At 43.8% G+C, this 21,193-nt stretch overlaps 1 protein-coding gene across 1 annotated transcript in view; it reads right to left on the minus strand.

The window, feature by feature from the left end:
- Positions 1-10,487: 10,487 nt before the first annotated feature.
- LOC102558223 (prolow-density lipoprotein receptor-related protein 1) overlaps positions 10,488-21,193 on the minus strand; it is a 30,810-nt gene continuing 20,104 nt past the window's right edge. The window contains exons 20-33 of the mRNA XM_014595760.3: positions 20,407-20,585; positions 19,072-19,258; positions 18,731-18,949; positions 17,584-17,767; positions 16,643-16,844; positions 16,354-16,518; positions 15,422-15,619; positions 14,397-14,943; positions 13,902-14,030; positions 13,509-13,613; positions 13,009-13,245; positions 11,955-12,453; positions 11,118-11,238; positions 10,488-10,553 (exon numbers count right to left, since the gene is read on the minus strand). Of these exons, the coding sequence (XP_014451246.3) occupies positions 10,524-10,553; positions 11,118-11,238; positions 11,955-12,453; positions 13,009-13,245; positions 13,509-13,613; positions 13,902-14,030; positions 14,397-14,943; positions 15,422-15,619; positions 16,354-16,518; positions 16,643-16,844; positions 17,584-17,767; positions 18,731-18,949; positions 19,072-19,258; positions 20,407-20,585 (3,002 nt within the window). The 3' untranslated portion in view covers positions 10,488-10,523. The remainder of the gene's footprint in view (positions 10,554-11,117; positions 11,239-11,954; positions 12,454-13,008; positions 13,246-13,508; positions 13,614-13,901; positions 14,031-14,396; positions 14,944-15,421; positions 15,620-16,353; positions 16,519-16,642; positions 16,845-17,583; positions 17,768-18,730; positions 18,950-19,071; positions 19,259-20,406; positions 20,586-21,193) is intronic.

Raw genomic sequence — 21,193 nt, forward strand, 5'->3', positions numbered from 1 at the left:
CGCACTGGCCAAGTTTGCCAATGACACTAAACTTTGGGGCATAGCATCCACACCTGAGAATAGGCTAGTGATCCAGGCCGACTTGGATAGGCTTAGAAAGTGAGCGGATATAAACTTGATGATGTTCAATACTGAAAAATGCAAGGTACTCCACCTCGGGGGAAAAAAAACCTACAGCACACTAATAGGCTCAGCAGTGCTACACTCTCTAGCACCACGGCTGAAAGAGACTTGGTGGTCATGGTTGACCACAAGATGAACATGAGCCACTAATGCGATGTTGCAGCTGGTGAAGCAAACAAAACTCTGGCTTGCATCCATAGATGCTTCTCAAGTAAATCTCAGGATGACATCTACCTACTGTACTTGGTCTTGGTGAGGCTGCAGCTGGAGTACTGCATCCAATTCTGGGCTCCTCAATTCAAGAACGATGTTAAGAAGCTTGACAGAGTCCAGAGGACAGCCACACGCATGATTAGAGCGCAAGAGAATAGGCCTTATGAAGAGAGGCTGAGAACCATGGGACTCTTCAGCCTGGAAAGCATGGACTCAGGGGTGACCTGGTGGCTGCCTATAAGTACATAAGGGTTGTGCATCAGGATCTGGGAGAATGTCTGTTCACCAGAGCACCCCGAGGGATAACAAACTTCTCCAATACCATTTCAGGCTGGACAAAGAAAAACGTCTTTACTGTCCAAGCCCCCAAGGCCTGGAATAGACTCCCTCCAGAAGAGGTGCAGGCACCTACTGAACTCATTCAAGAAACGTTTGGATGCTTATCTTCCTGGGATCCTTTGACCCTAGCTGATTTCCTGCCCCTGGGGCAGGGGGTTGGACTTGATGATCTTCAGGGTCCCTTCCAACCCCAATGTCTATGAAATCTATGAAATTAAATGGAGCTCTTTTGAGAAAAATCTTTGCCACATTAGCCACTTTTATCTGTTGCTTTGCCAGAATAAGAAGAGAGAGGCACCTTTGCTCAGAACACACCGGACAAAACAAGAGATTCAAAAATGTTTGCTCACAGCCATAACATACACATGTTCTTCAGCACAACCAAAACTATCTACGGGCCGAGCGCACAAGCAGCCATTCCTCTGAGGTCCAAGAGTGCAACATTTTAAAAAGACAGCTCCGCCATTGAACACATGGTGGAAGGAACACTTCCAAGAGCTCCTGAACTGAGACTCTGTGTTGAAGACAATACCAAAGCCATTCCACAATACCCCATTAAGGGCTACCTTGCAGATCCACCAATTTACCAAGAGGCCTTGAGAGCCATTAAGCAGATAAAGAACAAAACGCAGCCCTGACGGAATACCAGCTGAAGTATATAAGCAAGGTGGAATGCTGGGAGAGGGGTGGGGAGAACAAAAAACAAGACAAAACAAAACAAAAAAACCCCAAAACCTCATCACCTACACTTCGTTATTCTGACAATGTGGAAACACGAACAGATTCCCAGCAACTTGAGAGATCCCAGAATCATAACCAGAGTGTCAAGAAAGATGATAGATTTGATTGCAACACTTATCATAGTATTGCACTCCTGTGCATAGCTGGACAGAGCTTCACCAACTCTCTCTTCAAATAGACTCATTTCCCTTGCTGAGGAGTTTCTACCTGCATCCCACTGCAGTTTTGGACCACTCAGAGGTGCAATAGGTATTATTTTTGTTGCTAGACAACTGCAGGATAAATGCCACAAGCAACACCAAGATTATTGTGGCCTTCATTGATCTGAACAAGACCTTTGATTCAATTAAGGCCCCATAGAAAATTCTGATGGGATTTGGATACCTACCGAAATTTGTTACCAGCAGACTTCTTCACAATGACATGATTGCAACTGTCCTAAGCAATGGCTTGGAAATGGACCCCTTTACTATCAGACCTTGAGTTCAGCAAGGATATGCTATTGCACCACTCTTTTTCCACTTATATTGCAGTTATCCCACATCTTGAGACAGGTTCACTAAACTAGAGAAGAGGGCTCTAAACTAGGTTCACTAGGGGATGGAGACCAAAGCCTTGAGTTAAGTGGGGGAGCAGGAGACCTGGAGGAAGAACAAGCAGGAGGGGGCAACAGGGGTCCTCTCATACTTCCTGAGAAATCAGGGCAATCAGCTAGTTAGCTCAGGTGTCTGTACACAAATGCACAGAACCCAGGAAACAAGCTCTGTGCAATTCTCCAGGAAGAATTGGAAGTCCTTGCAGTCAAGAAACTATGATGCAATCAGACTTGGTGGGATAGCTCACATGACTGGAGCAATACCATGGATGGGTACAAACTGTTCAGAAGAGACAGGCAGGGAAGAAGGGGAGGAGAAGTTGCACTTTATGTATAAGAGCCATATGATTGTTCAGAGCTCCAGTATGAAGCTGGAGACAGGCTTGTTGAAAGTCTCTGGGCTAAGGTCAGGGGGGAGAGCAACAAGGGTGATGTCATGGTGGGGGTCTGCTATAGCCCACCAGACCAAGAGGAAATGGTGGATGGGGTTTCTTCAAACAGCTAGCGGAAATTTCCTGGCTACAGGCCCTGGTTCTCATGGTGGACTTCAAATCACTCTGACATCTGAGAAGGCAATACAGCAGTGCGCAGGCCATCCAGGAAGTTTTTGGAAAGTACTGGGGACAACTTCATGGTACAAGTGCTGGAGCAGCCAACTAGGGGCTATGCTTTTCTTGACCTGCTGCTCACAAACAGGGAAGAATTGGTGGGGGACATAGTAGTGAATGGCAACTTGGGCAACAGTGACCATGAGATGATTGAGTTCAGGATCCTGAGGAAGGGAAGGATGGAGAGCAGCAGAGTAAGGACCCTGGACTTCAGAAAAGCAGACTTCAGTTCACTCAGAGAAGTCATGGACAGGATTCCCTGGGAAGCCAGACTGAGGTGGGAGAGGAATCCAGGAAAACTGGCTGTACTTCAGAGAAGCCTTACTGAAAGTGCAGGAACAAACCATCCTGATGTGCAGGAAGACTGGCAAGTATGGCAGAAGACCAGCTTGGTTTAGCAGGGAACTCTTCAGTAAACTAAATCACAAAAAAGGAAGCTTATAAGTGGAAATTTAGGCAAATAACTAGGGAAGAATATAATAGCATTTCTTGGGCATGCAGGAATGAAATCAGGAAGGTCAAAATGCAATTGGAGTTGCAGCTAGCAAGGAATGTGAAGGGTAACTAGAAGGGTTTCTACATGTATGTCGTATCAAGTCATTTTGGGTTAAAATGACCCTCCCTTAATTAGGTTGGATTCATGGAAAAATTGATACATTTGCTACAAGCATGTCCTTAGCCAGAAGAGGATCTGGGAACGTGTGGGTCCCCTACTTAGTGGGGGAGGCAACCTTGTGGCAGAGGATGCAGGAAAGGCTGAAGTGCTCAATGCCTTTTTTGCCTTAGTCTTCACAGGCAAGGTCAGCTCCCAGCCTACTGCACTGGGCAGCACAGTTTGGAGGAGAGGAGAGCAGCCCTCAGCAGTGAAAAAACAGGTTAGGGACTACCTAGAAAAGCTGGATATGTACCAGTTACTGGGGCTGGATGGGATGCACCAGAGGGTGCTGAGGGAGTTGGCTGACGTGATTGCAAATCCATTGGCCGTCATCTGTGAAAACTCATGGCAATTGGGAGAGGTCCCAGATGATTGGAAAAGGGCAAACAGTGCCCATATTTAAGAAAGGGGAAAAGAAGGATCCAGGGAACTACAGATCGGTTAGCTTCACCTCGCTTCCTGGAAAAATCATGGAGCAGATCCTCAAAGAATCCATTTCTAAGCACTTGGAGAAGGTGATTAGGAGCAGTCAGCATGGATTAACCAAGGGCAAGTCATACCTGACCAGCCCGATTGCCTTCTACGATGAGGTGACTGGCTCTGTGGATGCAGGATGAGCACTGGCTGTGACATACCTTGATTTCAGCAAGGTTTTGATATGGTCTCCCACAACATTCTTGCAGGCAGTCTAAGGAAGTATGGGTTGGTTGGTTGGATGAATGGACTGCAAGGTGGATAAAAAACTGGCTGAAGCATTGGGCTCAGAGAGTAGTAAATCAATGGCTTAATGTCTATTTGGCAGCTAGCATCAAGTGGAGTGCCCAGGGGTCAGTCCTGGGGCTGGTTTTGTTTAATATCTTCATCAATAACTTGGAAGATAGCATAGAGTGCACCCTCAGCAAGTTTGCAGATGACACCAAGCTGGGGGGAGTAGTAGATACACTAGAGGGTAGGGCTAGGATTCAGAGTGACCTAGACAAATTGGAGGATTGGGCCAAAGGGAATCTCATAAGATTTAACAAGGCCAAGTGCAAAGTCCTGCACTTAGGACAGAACAAATCTCATGCACCAGTACAGGCTGGGGGCTGACTGGCTAGACAGCAGGTCTGCAGAAAAGGATCAGGTGTTAGTCACCATGCTGGGGGCACCTGCTCCAGTTATCTTTCCTGCTTTGTGCAGGGGGCTGAACCCAATGATCTTCTGTGGTCCTTTCTGGCCTTACAGTCTGTGAATCTATATTGTAGTCTGTTCACCTTTTTGAGGCATATGACTACTGAGGTAAGGAAAGTGCTAATTCTAGTGTGTGGAGGAACAGTTAGTTGGTTGGGTGGGGATTGGTAAAGGATCTTTGGTTTTGTGAAGCTGATGATGAGTCCAAGCATTGCACAAGAGGCAGCTAGCATGACCTGCAGCTCTTCAATTGGGTGGGTATATACAAACCAACACTTACTGAAGATCAGCAGAAGTGGAGGGATTGATTATCTTGGATTTGGAGTGCAATTAAAAAAAAAAAAATGCACTGTAGGACACTGTTTAAGTCTCCCAAGCATTGATGTTAACATTGCATTTCTTCAGCCTGGCCTTCCAGATGTCCTTGAATCTTCCCCCCCCCCCCCCCCCCCACTTACAGAGTGGTGACCATTTGAGAACTGAGAATATAGGACCTGGTTTTGAGAGCTAGCTGTTGGGCATCTGTGAAGTTATTAAGTAGGATTCAAGATTAGTGTATAGAGGATGGGCACAGCTTGTTCTATGAAGGATAGAAGGCTATTTTTTTTTCCCCATTACAACTATTAACTGTTAAATAAGCCTAAAACAATGGCATGTGCAAGAGTGATCGTATCATCTCACCAATAGAGTTTTGTTAGTTTCTCAGGGCATAGATTTCTTCACCAGAAGAGCAGCTGGGAGTAGCGCTGCCTTCAGATAGTGTTTTCAACTATTATTGCAGCACTATGACAGCCAGGGCCCAAACAAGTTGGTTTACCAGGTTATCATCATCTTTATTCTGCTGTGTAAGTGTTCAACTTGGACAACAAAATTGAGGACAGCTAAAAGCTTTGGAATGTTACTGAATTAGCAAATCTCTTTGGAAGTCTTCCACACTAAGTGGATAGACGAGAACAAGTGCCAGCATTCTGGCTCAAGTAAGTGGCACCAGCATTGAAGCCATGTTTAATGACAGCAGCTCTTTTGGACAGGATGTTATAAGAACACTGATGGCTGAAGCTTAAGCTTAGGTACCCTGGCCCCCCCTTCTCTTTATAGGAAGCTGAGCACAAAAAGATAAATACAGAGTCTTGAGAGAAGCTGCCTAGCACAAAGATTTAAGGTTGAGGCTGGGCTTTCTGAAGAGAAATAGCAAGGCATCACTTCCAGCTTATTTTACTATAAGTATGATTTTAAGCAGGTGATGTATCTAGTATGCAACTGTGAAATATCTGTCCCCAATTGTCTTTTCCAGCACTTAATTAAAACAGGAGTTAAATTGCAAAGAAGTAGTTGATATTTAACGTTCTTGATATGGGGTTGATAGAGGTCTCTTCTCCTGCTTTATTTTTGTTGCGTCTCAGTAGCTTCCTTGATCCCTCAAGAATAACACCTCAAAAAACAAATTAAAAAAACCACAACAAAAAACCCCCAAGACACCTGTTTCTCCCTGCTTGTTAATTATTTTCTTGATACATTTCAACTCAATAGAAATTGATAGCCTCCTGCTCCCAAAGGAAGGCAATTTAAGAGTCAAAAAGTTAGGACTCTGATTAGCCAATAATGGACAGTTTGAATAATAGGATTTTCCTGTCAATTATTGCTTGGGTTTCTTTTGATTTATGCAGCTACTAGAATGCTTTCAAGATGCTAAGCTAAGGGGGATAAAAGAGGGAAGAATGAAGCAACCAGCAGGGCAAGCTTTGAGAATAAGTCATTCATGCTGTATAAGAACTGCTGCTGCTCCCAGCTGATCTTCTGGTGAAGAGATCCAGGTCTTGAAAAACTGACAAGACTGCATTAGTGAGATGCTATCATTTTTACAATGAAATATATTGGAATTTGCTTTAAGCTTATCTAAACACTTAGTAGTTGTAGTAAAAAGCCTTCTATTCTTTATAGAAGGGGTGTCATTTTTATATATTAGCTCTGAATCCCATTTCATAAAGTTTCACAGATGCCTGACAACTAGCTCTCAAAAAACTAGGTCCTGTACTCCCAGCTCACCACTCTATAGGTGGGTAAATGAGATTCAAGGATACCTTGAAGGCCAAGCTGAAGAAGTGAAGTGTTAATATCAATACTTGGGAGACTCAAGCACAGAATCCTACAATCACTTTGACGGCAGAGCTATAAAAAAAAAAAAGTCATCTTGCCTGCATAGTATGTGGCATCTCATTCATAGGTCAGCAGCCTAACATGCTTTTCTTTTGGAAATGCTATCTCTGACCTACCTCCAAAAATATAGGACACCATTCAGGTCTTAGGCTGCAATAGAAGCCCAAGTAGGTACTCCCAAAAGCAGGATATGCTACTAGTCTGCAGCCATTTCATAAAATGGAACATGCTTGTAAGTACTCGAACCTGTACTATTTCCAGGAAGCTCTGGAATGACTAGAGGGAAATTAAACTCTATTTGCCCAAATGGGCAAAGCCTTTGCTAAAACAAACAAACAAAAAAACAAACAAACAAAAAATGCCTACTGACTCTCCTTCAGCTGATTAATTTTGGGCTGCATTCCACATCTAGTGACTTCATATGCTGTTGGTCAAGCAGAGAGGTAGAAAGCATGTTTAAAATATTAAGTTACCAGAGCACAGATGTCCTCATAGAACAGTGTTAAAAGACTTTCTGAATGCCTGCCCCAATCTCTACCTGTGGAACTCCTGCATCTGTTGGGCAAGTAATGCAGGGCACTTCTATAACAGAGTATACAGTCAAGCAGAGCTAGAGCTTTAACTTCTTCTAGACAGAAGGATCCTGGATCAAGCAGCTCAAAGCCAAGCAGTCTTAGATCCTTTTTATTACAAAAGAAAGTCTTAAAAAAAAAAAAAAAAAATTGTTCTCAAACTTCATGCCAGTCTCCACTTCTGTCCCAAGCACTAGAGGGGGAGTTTAGTCACCATTCTAGAGCCAGGCTTCAGAAGCCAACTGCCTGCTCTCCTCTCTACCCTCACCCTTTAGACCACAGTCCTCCCACTCACATTTCCCCAAGTAGCCAACTGTCTGTATCCTCTGCATTCCTTCCTGTTCTCCACTTAGTGGCTTGATAGCTTAAGTTAGCTTCACTTTAGATGGAAAGACTGCAGTCTTCCTCTCCCCACCATCAGTCCCTACTTCCCAGCTCTCCATCCACCTGCTAATCTTTCAGTCTTTACACTCAGGGCATCTTATTTTAAACTTACACCCTTGATGCATGTTGAACTGTGAGCTGCTGAAAATGTTGGTTGGCATTAGTGCTAGCTCTAAGATGCAACTGCTCCAAACTTAAACAAGTAATCAAACAAAAAAAACTGACTGTCTGGCCACTTGCACACCAACTTGCTACTAGAGGCCTGGCAAGCAGGGGTCAAACTAGAAACTACAAATTTGAGTTGCCACAGAGCTGGTGGACAAGGACAGGTTTCTACCCCTGTTCTTGGTGGGGGGAGGGGGGGGGTGAGAATGGGGAGCTCAGCTGGAGGACTGCAGCTTGGACAGTTTTATCTGCAGGGAGTGGCTACACATTCCATGTTTAACCAGCTGGTGTTCCACAGATCAGAGAAACTTGGCATGGAGTAGTTTCAGGTGTTAACATGTGAACACAGAGCTCCAGGAGCTGCTTAAAAGTAGTGTGCAGCAATGCTCTTAGATGCGGCCTTATGTTCCACTTACTCTTTAGGAACACAGGAAACAAACCAAGCTGATGTAGGTGCCAACAGCCACATTCTCTTCAGTGTGTGGCACTGTAGAGAGGCTCCATACTTGAAGCCCATGTCCTAAGTAATTCAGGAAGTACTTGATGTAACCCCAGGATTGCTTTTTTGCTTGACAGTGGGGAGTTATCATAGCGCTTGGTTTACTGGGACTGGACAGGCTCCATTCCACCTCAAGAACAAGCATGCCTTCTGGCCAAGGACAGAGGCTCCATCAGCTTGTTTGTTTTTATTTTATATCCCTAAAGGGTAGTTCTAGGAAAAAAAAGGGGTGAACATAGAGCTACTTAAGGCCAGTATGGTCTTGCTTTCTGCCTGGAATGCCACTATTTCTTCATTCCTATTACCAGAAGTAGACTCCATTATCCAGACATCAAGTGGTATGCAGCTTTGACATGGCAGGAAATATTTAACCCATCACAACCTCCTCTGCCACTATCAACACTCCCTCTCACAATTGACTTCTTTATGGGGGGGGGTATGATACACCTGGTCCAATGCACTAAGTGCCCTCATTGCAATTACCTGGGTAAGAGAGGACCAGGATGTACACTCATCATTCTGGTCTGACCTCACTACCCTTGTGCTCAAGAGTCATCTACCCAAATGTTAGAAGGTGAACTTGGAAACAAAAGAGTATAAAGCTGGCTAGATACTAAGAACTAGAGGACTGAACACTTATATATTGGCCAAGTTATAAATGGACTATAAATTCAACTTCAAAAAAAAAAAACAACAAAAAACAAAAACCACTTTTCATATAGGGAAGGCAAGACTGCTGGCCCCCCCCCCCCCCCTTCAGCTAGGGCTTGATCTCCAAGTATTCAGCTTTTCTTCTTTTGCTAGTGTCTGCTGTACCCAAGAACTTTGTTGGAGTACAGCCTAGAGGGTCTAACCTACTGTGCTTAAAAATTCCCCCCCACCCAAGAGGCCCAAGGGGGATTTTTGTTGGCATGTGAGAAAGTATTTAAATCTCAACTATATAGCTAGTCCAATTAAAAAAAAAAAAAAAAGTATACATTTGTTCCAACAAGTCCCTGCCTTTTATTCCCACGAGTATTAAGAAGAGTGAGCCTTGCAATCCAACTGCCTTTTAACTGTCTGCTTTAGGAAAGGCACTACCAGTTACTGCTAGCAGTTTCCTGAGCATGAGAAACATTTATGCCACCAAAAAACCTATTCCTCAAGCTCCCATAAACAATGATGCAACTGTTAGTATGGGCTAGTAGATCATGTATTGCTGCTGAGCCATTTCAAGGTTTAGTTTTGGCTCCAAGGGGTTGTGAAGGAGTTTGATTTCTTAGACAAAGCACAGCACTCTAAACAGATTCCAGTAGCTATAGGTCAAGAGCCTGTCCAACTGGGAGTTGGAGCCTTAGCTCTCATTTTTGAGAGAGCATGAGGTTGTTAGAGTCCTTTGGTATTGCAGGAATAAGGACAGCTGTCACCCTTCAGCCACTACCATCAAGTATAGGCTTGCAATCCCCATGCAGGCAGCACAAGAGCCTGCTGGAGTCAATTAAGTATAGCAAATATTACAAGACAAGGCTCCCCTCCCCACCACAATTTAACATGGGGGCAGGAAAAGAGCCCTTCAGTAAACACAAGGGTGGTGGGGAAGTGGGTGGCTTGGGCTTCAGCTCCTACTCATGGTTGAGTTGTAGCCACAGTTTTCCCCTCCCCTACAGTCTCTGCCTCCCATCTGCCCTTCTCCTTCTTCTACTTACCTTTATTCCATGCACACTGTAACCTGGGGCACTTCAACCCCAGTTCCATCTCCAGGCCAAGGTAAGACAGCCTGCTGGTATGGGGGCAGGGGGCAGGTTTGACCTCCCTACATTACCCAATCACTTTAGTCTCCTCCCAACCCTGCCCCCCCAGTGGTGGTGGGGGGAAGAAAGAAAAGGAGATGGATACCCCCTCCAATTAGAAAAAAATAAAGTTAAATTAAGTTAGATTGTATACATGGATAATTAAAGCAAAAAAAAAAAGTTATGATTTTCCATGCATAGAACCCAATTGGGGTAGGGAGGGAGGAAAAAGTCAGGTTTGCCATATTTACTTGAAATCCAAGACAATTGCATTCTAGGCTTAATTTATCATAAGGCAAGGCTAGTCTCCAAAAAGAAGTGTTACCCAAACTGGTATCATAGACTATGGATGTCACTGGTGACTTAATTCATTGCTATAAAAACAGGAGTACTAGTTTGCTTTATAAATTAAAGCTAAAAAAGAGGTACTACCATTCCTTCCCAGCAGTACTATTTTGGAAGGGGGCAGGGACCAAAAGACACAAGCAGATTAGCTGTTTAATTTCACTAAGACTTTAATTTCAAGGCTGAACTCATTCCATCTTCAGGGGAGTTACCAGCTCCTGCAATGAAACATGAAGTTAGATTTTTTGCATAAGCAGGAGACTATCCATGAAATCAGGCTACACTACCCTGCAGTCCAAGTGCAATGTCAGCACCAAGTTAAAGAGTTGTTCTACACTCAGCCAAAGTATGGGCTTAGGCCATTTGACAGCTTCTGATCACACCATGTTTGATCAAGTCTTACTTCACAGGCCAATTGAAGGGGTGCTCTGAACCTTGCATATTTCCTATTAAGGTCTCTTGGAGAATGACTTTAGGGGCTCAAGCAGCTTGCTAGTATTAGTGTTCAGGACTCTGGTCCTCAACGGCCTAGGTCTGGTGGCCTTATAGAGCTGAAATGCAGCAGACTCACTAGTGAGGCTTTAAATTTCTTGTCCCATCAGCAGCAGCTTAAGAGGGCTTCTACTTGGTGGCTTTTAAAAGCCATGATACATTGACCACTTTGCTCCAATGCTGGTAGAAGCAATGCAATGTCTGGGGAAGGAGCATGTCTGCTCTGCTCAAGGCTTCTGGGTTGCCTGCCTGCCCTGCAGATAGGGTTTAGGGCTAGGATGACTCCTCACCTGTCTTCCATCATAGGCTTTGTTAACAAATGTCAAGACATTTGTGGCAATATCTTCTTCCTCTGGTTCACTCTCCCTGTGATAAGAGGTCAGAGGCCTAAAGGAGGCTGTGCTGGAGGTCCTGCATTAGAGTAAAAATATATTCCTGAAGCCATATTGTACTTAAGCACTTGTACATCCTATTTAACAGAGGGAAGTTGCTGAAAAAAGATGCTTCTGCTGTTGGGAACATGGGCCAAAGTCCATTGCATTCAAGTGAGCCAAAATTGCTAGGCTGACTTCTAAGGGGAAGTAGCACGTACTCCCAGACAGTAGTGTATTGGATACTAGTACTAAGTTCAGGCAAGCTACAACAACCCTATCAAAACTTCCATTGCAATAATAAGAGCTACCAAAACCTCTGCTAGGTTGTTTGCATACCCTCTAGAAGCATTGTGTCAAGACATTAGTACTACCATTTAAAAGAGTAGTGCCACAAGAATTCTAGTGAGCCCTCCACCTTCCCCCAAAGATGAGCCAGGTTCAACTGTGGCAGGCAGCTGCACACTCCTAGGAGCATTTATACAAATGTTTGATGGAACTATCACAGCTCCTTGACCAGGTCAAGGTAATAGCATGGATCAGTCAGTCAAAAACAAAAACAAACAACTCTTTCTACAAGGCTCAGAGCTTACAAGGATACAATAAAAATAAGTGTGCATTATGTATGGACTACAATGAAATGCTCAATACAGGCTCAGGCAGACAGTCTTGTTGATTCTCAAACTGTGGTCTCAATCCTTTTGCCTCATCCCCAACTGGTATGCCAACATGGGTTTTAGGTCAGGAGATCCTTACCTTCTCAAGGTACTTTGCCTTCTCATGTAGAAGAAAGCTCCCACCATTGCCATGAGGATAAGCAGTACTACAAGAATGCCCAGGATAATGGGACCAGCTGCAGGTTTGACTGCTGGTTCTTCACAGTGGTCACCACTGTATCCCAACATGCAGTGGCACTTCACCATGCCATCTTCAATGGTGCAATCTCCTCTCATATTACATGTTTCACTACTGCAAGGTTGAGAACCAAGGACCCTTTCAATGCTGAGAGATGGAGAAGGCTCTATACGTTCCCATATGCTTGATGGAGTGATCCTGTTTTCCCTATATAGGGGAGGGGTCTGTACAGTTGAAGGCTTCCTTCTGGCATATTTTGTCACCTCTGGGTACAAATATTTGGTTCTAGTGGTGGGTCTCTTGGTGGTGGTTAGGATACGTTTTGGTACTTCCTCTTCCTTGCCTGGCCTCTTTGGAAGTGGTACCGTTGTGCTGGGTTTCTTCCCATCTTGATAGGTGCCTAGGAGGAAGAGATCATTAGTTTTACCTTGATATTGAATATTTTAAATATTGTTGGCTAAACCTGAAGATCATTTTACTGGTGTCCAAGTATTATTTGAAGCCTCCCCAATTACATTGGGATAGGCAAGCCTACATGTGTCAGGAACAGTTTTTGATAATTTACTGTGTGCTCATGGGTTTGTCAAGCCCTTGTCTTCTCAGCTATTAAAGAACCACTGACACTAGCAAAAGATTCTTCTAGTTTGAAACACTGCAACTCCTAAGAGTTCCATGGGATGCTACATCCTTGATCAAGGAGTCAAAATGATTTGTGGACCATAGCTTAAAATTGGCAATAAAAGGGCTCTATTGGCTATGTGCTCAAGAGAGTTGATTTTCCATACTGTACTTCCAAAGATCTGTTGCAGGCTAAATGACTTGTCCACCCAATGCGAAAGAGCTGGTAGTACTTTGATCCTACCCACCACCCCATGAGCATGTGCTGTTGGGTTACAGCTCAGGTTGAGCAATAACATGGAACACCAGTCTGCTAGCTTAAGCTGGAGTTACTTACAGTCACTTTCATCAGAGCCATCCAAGCAGTCAAAGTAGCCATTGCATGCTTGCTCTTTGGTAAAGCATTTCTTGAAATCTCTGCAAGCCTTGAGTAGCTCAGGACATGTCACAGCTGCAATGCATTCAGTACCATGCTCTAGATTATAACCAGTGGAGCATTTACAGACCCTCCCTTGTGGTGTTGCCAAGCAGATCTGGCTGCATCCACCGTTGTTCTCTGAACAGCCATTTGTACCTAACAATTAGGCAAAATTGTTAAGTTGTTTTGACATTATACAAGTTATGGTCCATTTGAGACCTAGAAAATGGAAGGACATGTGTTTATGCCACCAGTATTTCATCTCCCCCTCCAAGCTTAAAAAAAAAAAAAAAAATAGAACCCCAGAAGGTGAGCTTAAAGTAAAATGTATTATTTTTCTGTAAACAAAAGAATTACACACTCTCCCTGAAGTATTCTAGTCTAGATCCATCCTTTTAGAAGGGCAGAGTTTGACTTGCCTTGCTGTGTGAACTTGCTGTATATCTTTAGGTCCATGATCTTCCCATCCACTTGAAACCACCAGTTCTCTGTTGCTTCTAGTTTGCTGTGCCACACTCTTGTATCTGGCAGACAGAATACAAAGTTTAGAAAGGGAGACATATCCTCCCCTTGCAAAAAAGTAGCAGTCCAACTCAGAACAAGAGCCATAAATTGGTAGTGGAGGAGTAAAAAAAAAAAAAAAGTCTACCTTCTCCCCGCTTCCTTCCCAAGCGGAAGTTGTACAGTTGCTTACAAATTGAGCAAATTGTTCTTGGCACCTCAACATGGCTCTTGAGTTGTTGCTAGACAGTGTCCTTATATACACACACAATACTTAACACCAATTATAACTGCCTCACTGAGCATCTTACCATTGTTAGTGGAGGTTGTCCAGACCATCATGCCTTCGCCAATTGTGAAGAGCGAGAGGCCATGCAGCCCTCCCCGTACTACTCTGTATTTTGAGCCATCCAACTGAATGCTTTCAACAACACCTTTCACTGCAAGAGGAAAGAGTTGTTAGCTTTTTGGTGATGCATAAAGTGCAAAAAACAGGTGCTGAAGTTTTCAAATGGCAAACAAACATTAACTAGCAGTCCTTTGTTTGTGACTTTGAGTATGACTTGCACCCTACCTCCAGTAAGGAGGAAACCAAGCCTTGGCTTTATCCTTTGCCCCAGAGGGCTAGACTCAAAAACTAAAAAGTGTTTCATTTGGACAGAAGATACCCTTCCTCTGCTGGCAGGCAGATACCAGTCCTCACATCTGGAATCTGGCATTCAGTTAGAGGAAATAGTTTGAGTTACTTTGCCAGCACTTTCTAGATAAGAAACCTCACCACACAGAGCGAAGCCTGTTGTACTTACTATGGTCAGCCCAGTAGAGCCGAGTGCCCAGGTCTGCAAAAGTCAAGCCAACAGGAATTTGGGATCTCCTCCAGAGCACCATCTTTTTGCTGCCATCCATAGCAGAGCACACTATCTTTGGGGTAGCCCTAGGAATCTCAGAGCCTAGGTCAATAAAGCACATCATCCCGGTTGGTGGGTGCAGTGCAATTGCAACTGCTTTATGGATCTCTTTGTCAATCAGTGTCAGATTATAACGGCCATTTGAAGTTACTACTTGAATGTATGGGTTCTGGCTGCTGACCCAGTATATATTACCACTCAACCAGTCAAGAGCAAGAGATATTACAGTGCCTTCTACTGGCACTACTTTCTTCCAGTGGAGTTTGCCAGAATCCTTGATTTTTAACAGCTTTATGTGACCACCTTCCAGCTCTGCAAAGTAGAGTGACTGGTCTTTCACGGCATAGTCTATTGCTGTCAGATGCTCTAGGTTGATGACAGGTAGAATATTGTGTTCAGGAAGAGTTGTCCCTCCTATTGTAGCTGGCAGCTTTTTCAGGTATACCTAGAAGACAGAGCAAGAGGCAAAATATTTTTGCAATGCTTGTAGTTCATAGGTCTATTGCAGGCTTCCAAGACCCAGGGATATTCCAATTTGCCTACTCCAAGTTGCACAGTGACCCAGGAATTGTTAGAGCAGTTAGGTCCAGAAATAGCAATAGAAGCCAAGTCTTACAGTGGTGCTACAGATGATTCAACTGCTAGAGAAATAAAAAAAATTGCTATTTCCCTATTATGCTGTACTTCAGCATTTGGCAGCTTTGTATCCTTAGAGAAACTCTAGGTTTGTTTTGCTTGCCTGGAGAGGCAGTATTAGAAGGCAGCTCATCATTGCTTTTCAGGCTACAGTATTTCTTGGCTCATGCCAAAGGCTCCAAGAGTAGTTGTCATTTATCAGAGTTTTGGATTCAGACTGAAAGACCTATGCATGGCATGATCAGGGAAGTCTCCCTGCACTCAGCCTATTTTTAGCAGAAGGTTACCTGAGTAATAGCTGTTGAAGCTACTAGGAACAAGAATGCAGAATCCTTAAGAGGAATGCAGTTTTTTCCATCAGCAAGCACTAGTTCAATTGGGCACCGACAGCTTCCTTTGCTTTTTGGATTCAACAGACATAAGTGGGAGCAGCCAAGTTCTCTGCAAGGGTTTGGTGCAGTTGGTTGCAACACTTCATGCATTACCTAGAATGGTTAGATAGCCATAAAATTAGATTTGGAAAAAAAAAAAAAAAAAAAAAACCACAAAAACACACATGAGTTACACTGCATCTTCCAATCATATCCCAAACAAGCATGTATGTTACTGTTTTAAACCATGGCCGAGTAAGAGCTGGGTTGAGGCAGCCTTTAAGCCAAGATGGCAGCCAAACTTGTTTAACTTCAGAACAGGGTTAGTTTCACATTTTATTTTTTTGGGCATGATTAAGAAGTTCAGACTGAATTGATCAATGCACTGATGTGGTGTTTGTCTCACATTCTCAGTAATGAGTCTTTATTCCAGTCCTTGTGCAGGCTTATACATCCACAAGGCCCCCCACAGGCCATCTAGAAGGCCACTTTGATTCTAGTACCCTTTTACATTTGTACATACAAGTGAATGCTCAGAGCATCTGACAAGTTTCTAGTCAGAAGGCTGGCATCAGTTCTCTAAGTAAGAGCAATGGGGTATGGAATAACAGCAGGTTGTTTTGGAAAGAATACTGTCCATAGAAGGCTTAAGGTATTGACACTTACAGATTTGCAACCTTTCCCCACCCCACCACAGGGAACCTGTTTGGCCTAGGCCATTAGACACAGTGAGTGAAGCCTGTTTACCTATAGCATGTCCTTGGCTTGTATGCATGTGAAAACATCTATCCCACCACATGATCCAATTATGCTAAGGCAGTTTAAGTGAAAAAGTGTTTCAGTAGTACCTTTAGGCTATAGGGCTGTCCATGACGCTTGATCAATACAGTCCTGTTTTTACCAGTCTTTTTGTCTACTTTTTGTACAGTCCTTGTCTTCATCTCAGACCAGTAGATATCATCCTCAAATACAACTACTGAGAAGGGACTCTTGATCTGGCTTAGTTGGAATACCTAGGAGAAGTGTTTAAGAAATTATATATTAAGAATTTTATTTATTTTTTTTTTAATATGAGATTAGTCAGGAAGTTTGAAGGTAGCTATAGGTTGTTTGTTTTTTTGAAGACTAAATTGATACCTTTATGCCACTGCCATCTAGATTGGCAGAGCCAATGCTGTGAAATTTGTCATCAGACCAGAAGATTTTCCAGCTTAGGAGGTCAAGAGCCAGACCAGTTGGCCAGCCAAGCCCTTGGTCAATAAGTATTTTCCTATTGCTGCCATCCATGCCAGCTTCTTCTATTTGAGGTTGGCCCCCTATTTCAGACCAGTACATTAACCTAGGTCAAAAGAAATGGATTGTTCAGTTACTGTTTGACAACCCCCCCCCTCCCCAAAAGAAACAGCAAGGTAATTAGTATGCAATATGGCTGCAATCAGTTGAATTGTTTCCTCTTTTGGCAGGGGGAACAGGGGAGGGAGTGGCAGTATGTGATAGGTAGTCTTACTGAGAATGGTATCATCTTTGCTCTACAAGAACCAGTGCAGAGGCATTAAAAAGCACTTCAGTATACAAGAGAGCTCAGGCTAGCTTAACTGGAGATGCAAGTCTTAAAACGCCCCTTTAAAAAAAAAAAAAAATCTCTATAGCATGTTCTGAAGCTAGGAGTACATTTGTAGCTTTGACTATCACTTACAAAACAGCCAACATAACACCAAGCAGTTTGGTCCCATTTACAGACTAATTTGGAAGCATTGCTCTAGCCAACATCTTACTTCTAGGAAGCAATCTGTTCAGAAAGAAGGCAGGTCTAGCCACTGGCCTTAAAAAAAAAAAAAAAAAAAAAAAAAAAGCTTTAAGTATGGCAACACTGACCCTAGCAGGTCAGTGCTGCAATAGTCCCCCCCCAACTGTTCCATGGCAGAACTTTCCATTCTTTATAGTAAAGTAGATATAGTAAAGAAGGGGCAGCCTGCCCCAGGAAGTCATGGTCTTGGTGTAGTTCTAGTTCTCAACTAGTTTGGAACATCCAGTGAACCAGTTAACCTCAAACAGCTGGTATAGTCTATAGCTCTTACCCATTCAGTGGATGGAGCACCAGTGATCGAGGCTGGTCTAAATCCTCATCTAGAACCACTGTGTACTCAGCATTTCTTCTCCAAGGAGCATTTAGTTGCATGGCCAACAGCTGCCCTGCAGTCCCATCAGTCCAGTAGAGATTCCTCCCTACCCAATCTACTGCAATACTGTCTGACTTGATGCCTGCAACAAGTTGATACTGAAGGTTACTCTTTAAAAAGGTAAGCGAGATAGAAAGTGCTTTCAGCAGGATGTCAGAAGATGCAGGGCACTTTTGGTAGTTTGTGCTTTCCACACAAGAAGTGCTTACAGCTTCAGGAGCCCCAGGTGATTGACACAACCCATTTGAGCCTTATTTGCACTTAGAGGGCAGGTAAATTCCTTCCCCAAGCACCTGGCTTTGCAGACACTGGATTTTACCCAAGTAGCAACATGACTCGATTTCACATCCTGGACTTGATAGCACCCTATTCTGAGAACTGCAGGGCATCTTTGGATGAATGGGTGGGGGGTGGAATTCAGCCAATTGTTGTCCCCCCTGGGGTATGGTGCTTGAGCATTACCCATACTACACTACTTTAGGTTCCTATACATGTGCAGTGAGGTTGTTCCAACATGCTATAAGTCCAGTGCTCTGGAGCAGACTCAATTAGTCAAGTCTGCTGGAGTGCAGAAGTTAAACATGCTCCAGCAATTGCATCAGCATCTGTACCAAAAATGGTGGTATGGCACTTGTTAAAGCTCATTGAGCACTAGTTTAAAAAGCACCCCAGCATCACATGCATTAGTGTCCCTGTGCAAAAGTGGTCAAGTGCTTTGAATTATCATGGCTCACTAAAGTGCCCACAGCCTCCTGGAGCACATTTAACACTACAAGAATCAGTTACAGCCTAGCACACTGCCAGCAGCCAAAAGGCTTCAGAACTGCTGAAGATTAGTTTTAGCCTTGCATCTACTTCTTCCCTTGCCCCCCTCCCCAGTTTAGCTCCCACTTTGTTGGAGGGAGGGGGGGGCAGCTATAGGAGTTAAGCTGGCATTCATCTTCTAGTCTAAAAACCTGCTTGAGCTATGGCTCCCACTGCAGACATTTCCTATTAGTAGGAAACTGTAGGAAAATCCTGAAGTGATGATGAAGTCAGAGCTAACCTTTCACAAGAGTTCCCTTTTTCCTGGCATCCATTGATATCCATTTAATGCTTTCTGCATTGAGATCCATCCAAAAAACCTTCTTTTCTACCAAGTCATAGTCAACAGAGAAGATAATTAAGTTCTTGTCAGTGGTAGCTAGGATATCATCTTTCAGACTTCTCAATCCATAGAGTAATAGGTCAGACTGGACTGCTACAAGCAGCATTGGCTCTGAACCTGCCAAGACAGAATCCAATAGGCAGGAATTAAATTGCTTATTGAGGCAGCCTCTACCTTCTCCCCCAATGTTCTGGGCACTGAATTGATTGGGGGGGGGAGGGAGAATAGAAATCCCTTACCTGTCACTTTACAGGTGTGGTTATCTGGTTCCAGTAGGTAGCCAGGGTGGCAGGCACAGCTGTAGGTGCCATTAGTATTGACACAGGTCTGGCTACAAGGGGCATGCCTTAGCTCCTGGCACTCATTGATGTCTCTACAGGAGAAGCCATCATCATGCAGTTCAAATCCCTTGCGACAAGAGCATCTCTGAAAGATGAGCAGCTCATCAGCCTACTTCACTTTAGCCAGTACAAGACTTCAGTACACTGGTCATTCAGGGCTCATTTTAGACCACGGGAGGTTCAACGCTAGTCAAGTGAGCGAGCAAGAGGGGCATTTGGACAGCCTCAAAATGGATGAAGAATAAGAGGCATGCCTGCAGCAGACAGGATGGCTTTACTTCCCTGCTACAGCCAAGGAAGCAAGTCAGCTTTGTCCATTCTACTGCCCACTTCACTCCTAGAGTTTACTGCCCTTCAGGTTCAACAAGAACTTGGCTGACTGTTCAAAGTTTAGAGAGCTCAGTTCCTTATTTAAGTAGCCATCTCTTGCCTCTTAAAAGTGCTCTATTCTCTGCTCTAGCTTGAGGGAGAAGGCATGAAATAGAGAAGTAGTTGCATCAAACTGAGAAGGATGCCCAAGTCCAGGTGGGGGCCAGGGAAGTGGGCTTCTACTCCCTGAAGATAGCGGAAGCAAGGTATGGCAGACCTCATGGCAAGTGCCAGAGAGGTAGTACCATATAAAACAAACAAACAAACAAACAAAAAAAAACAAAATAAAAAGACAAACCAAACACAAAAACACTACCACACACTACTGGCAAGTGGAACACCAGTCAAGATCTGCCCCCAGGAATATATCTGGGGGGCATAAGCCTTTTGGGAATTTAGATTTGAACTGATGGCCTGTAAGTGACACATCTTGCTGGTTCAGTCTTGGAAGGCAGCTACAGATTACTTGTCTATAGTACATTAAGGGAGCACTGGGCAATAGGCGATTATATATAAAAAAAAAGCAAGCCACAAAATGGCAGGCAGGTAGGTGGGTAAGCAGGCTCCTTAAAAAAAAAAAAAAGGAAGAAAAAAAAAAGAAAAAGAAAAAAGGACACTGTGTTCACTTAACTTGTCTTCCCCTTCCCCCTCCCCATGGGAAGGTGCCTGCCAAGCAGGATCATTTGGCTTGGTTCTCAGCCAGCAGGTAGTTAAAAAAAAAAAAGTTATATAAATAAAATAATGAATGAATGTCATCAAGTACAGGACAATACAAAGGTGGGGGGGTTGTTTTTGTTTTGGTTGGGGGGGGGGGGGGGAAGGAGGAAGAGATGGGTTGGGTTAAGAAGCTTCCCTTTTACTCACAGGTCCCCCAGGTGACTGGTAGCAGATTTGAGAGCATGGCTTCTGACATGGCAGAACACAGTTATCACCTTCATCTGACCCATCTGTGCAGTCTTTCCTGCCATTACAGACCAGGGTGTGGTTCAGGCAGACATTTGTTTTGCACTGGAACGCATTACTTGAGCACTTTGCAGGCTGACCTGTGGAGAGAATTATGTTTATGGACTGCCCCACATGGGATTGGGGAGGAGAAGTATAGACAGGTCTGTTGCAGTATAGCAGGTGACTGCCACCACTGTTGCTAAGTTAGTAAGAGTTCAGGTTTACCCTATCATTAAGTGGCTCTCAGTTCTTTAGTTATTGACTAAAATGTGTACATCCTATTTCTCCCCCCTACAATAGGGAGTATCAGTTCTGTTTTGCCAGAAGCTTGTACTTTGTGGGTAAGGGTTTCCAGACCAGGTCAAAAGTGAGAGCCAAGGCCTATGGTCTACCATATTAAAAAGGGCCAAGCTCCACTTCCTTTGAAGTAGTTCTGCAAAACTTGGGTGGGAGCAGCCACTTTAGTAATGTAAGCAAAGAATGCTGGTTTTAGCCCAGCACTGTAGAGATTAACTCTGCACCAAGTTTGTTACAGGTGCAATTTATTTCATAGTACCAAAAAAAAAAAAAGCCACAAAAAACAAACAGCTTGGGACCAGTCACTGCAGTATTTATGTTGTTCTCATTTGGATTTTGGGAAGTCTCCAACTGTTTTTGACCAGATCACAGCTGCAGTAAACAAGTCCATTAGAGAAAAGGAACATCT

The sequence above is a fragment of the Alligator mississippiensis genome, chromosome 2 (assembly GCF_030867095.1).
Source record: "Alligator mississippiensis isolate rAllMis1 chromosome 2, rAllMis1, whole genome shotgun sequence".
Taxonomy (NCBI): Eukaryota; Metazoa; Chordata; order Crocodylia; family Alligatoridae; genus Alligator; species Alligator mississippiensis.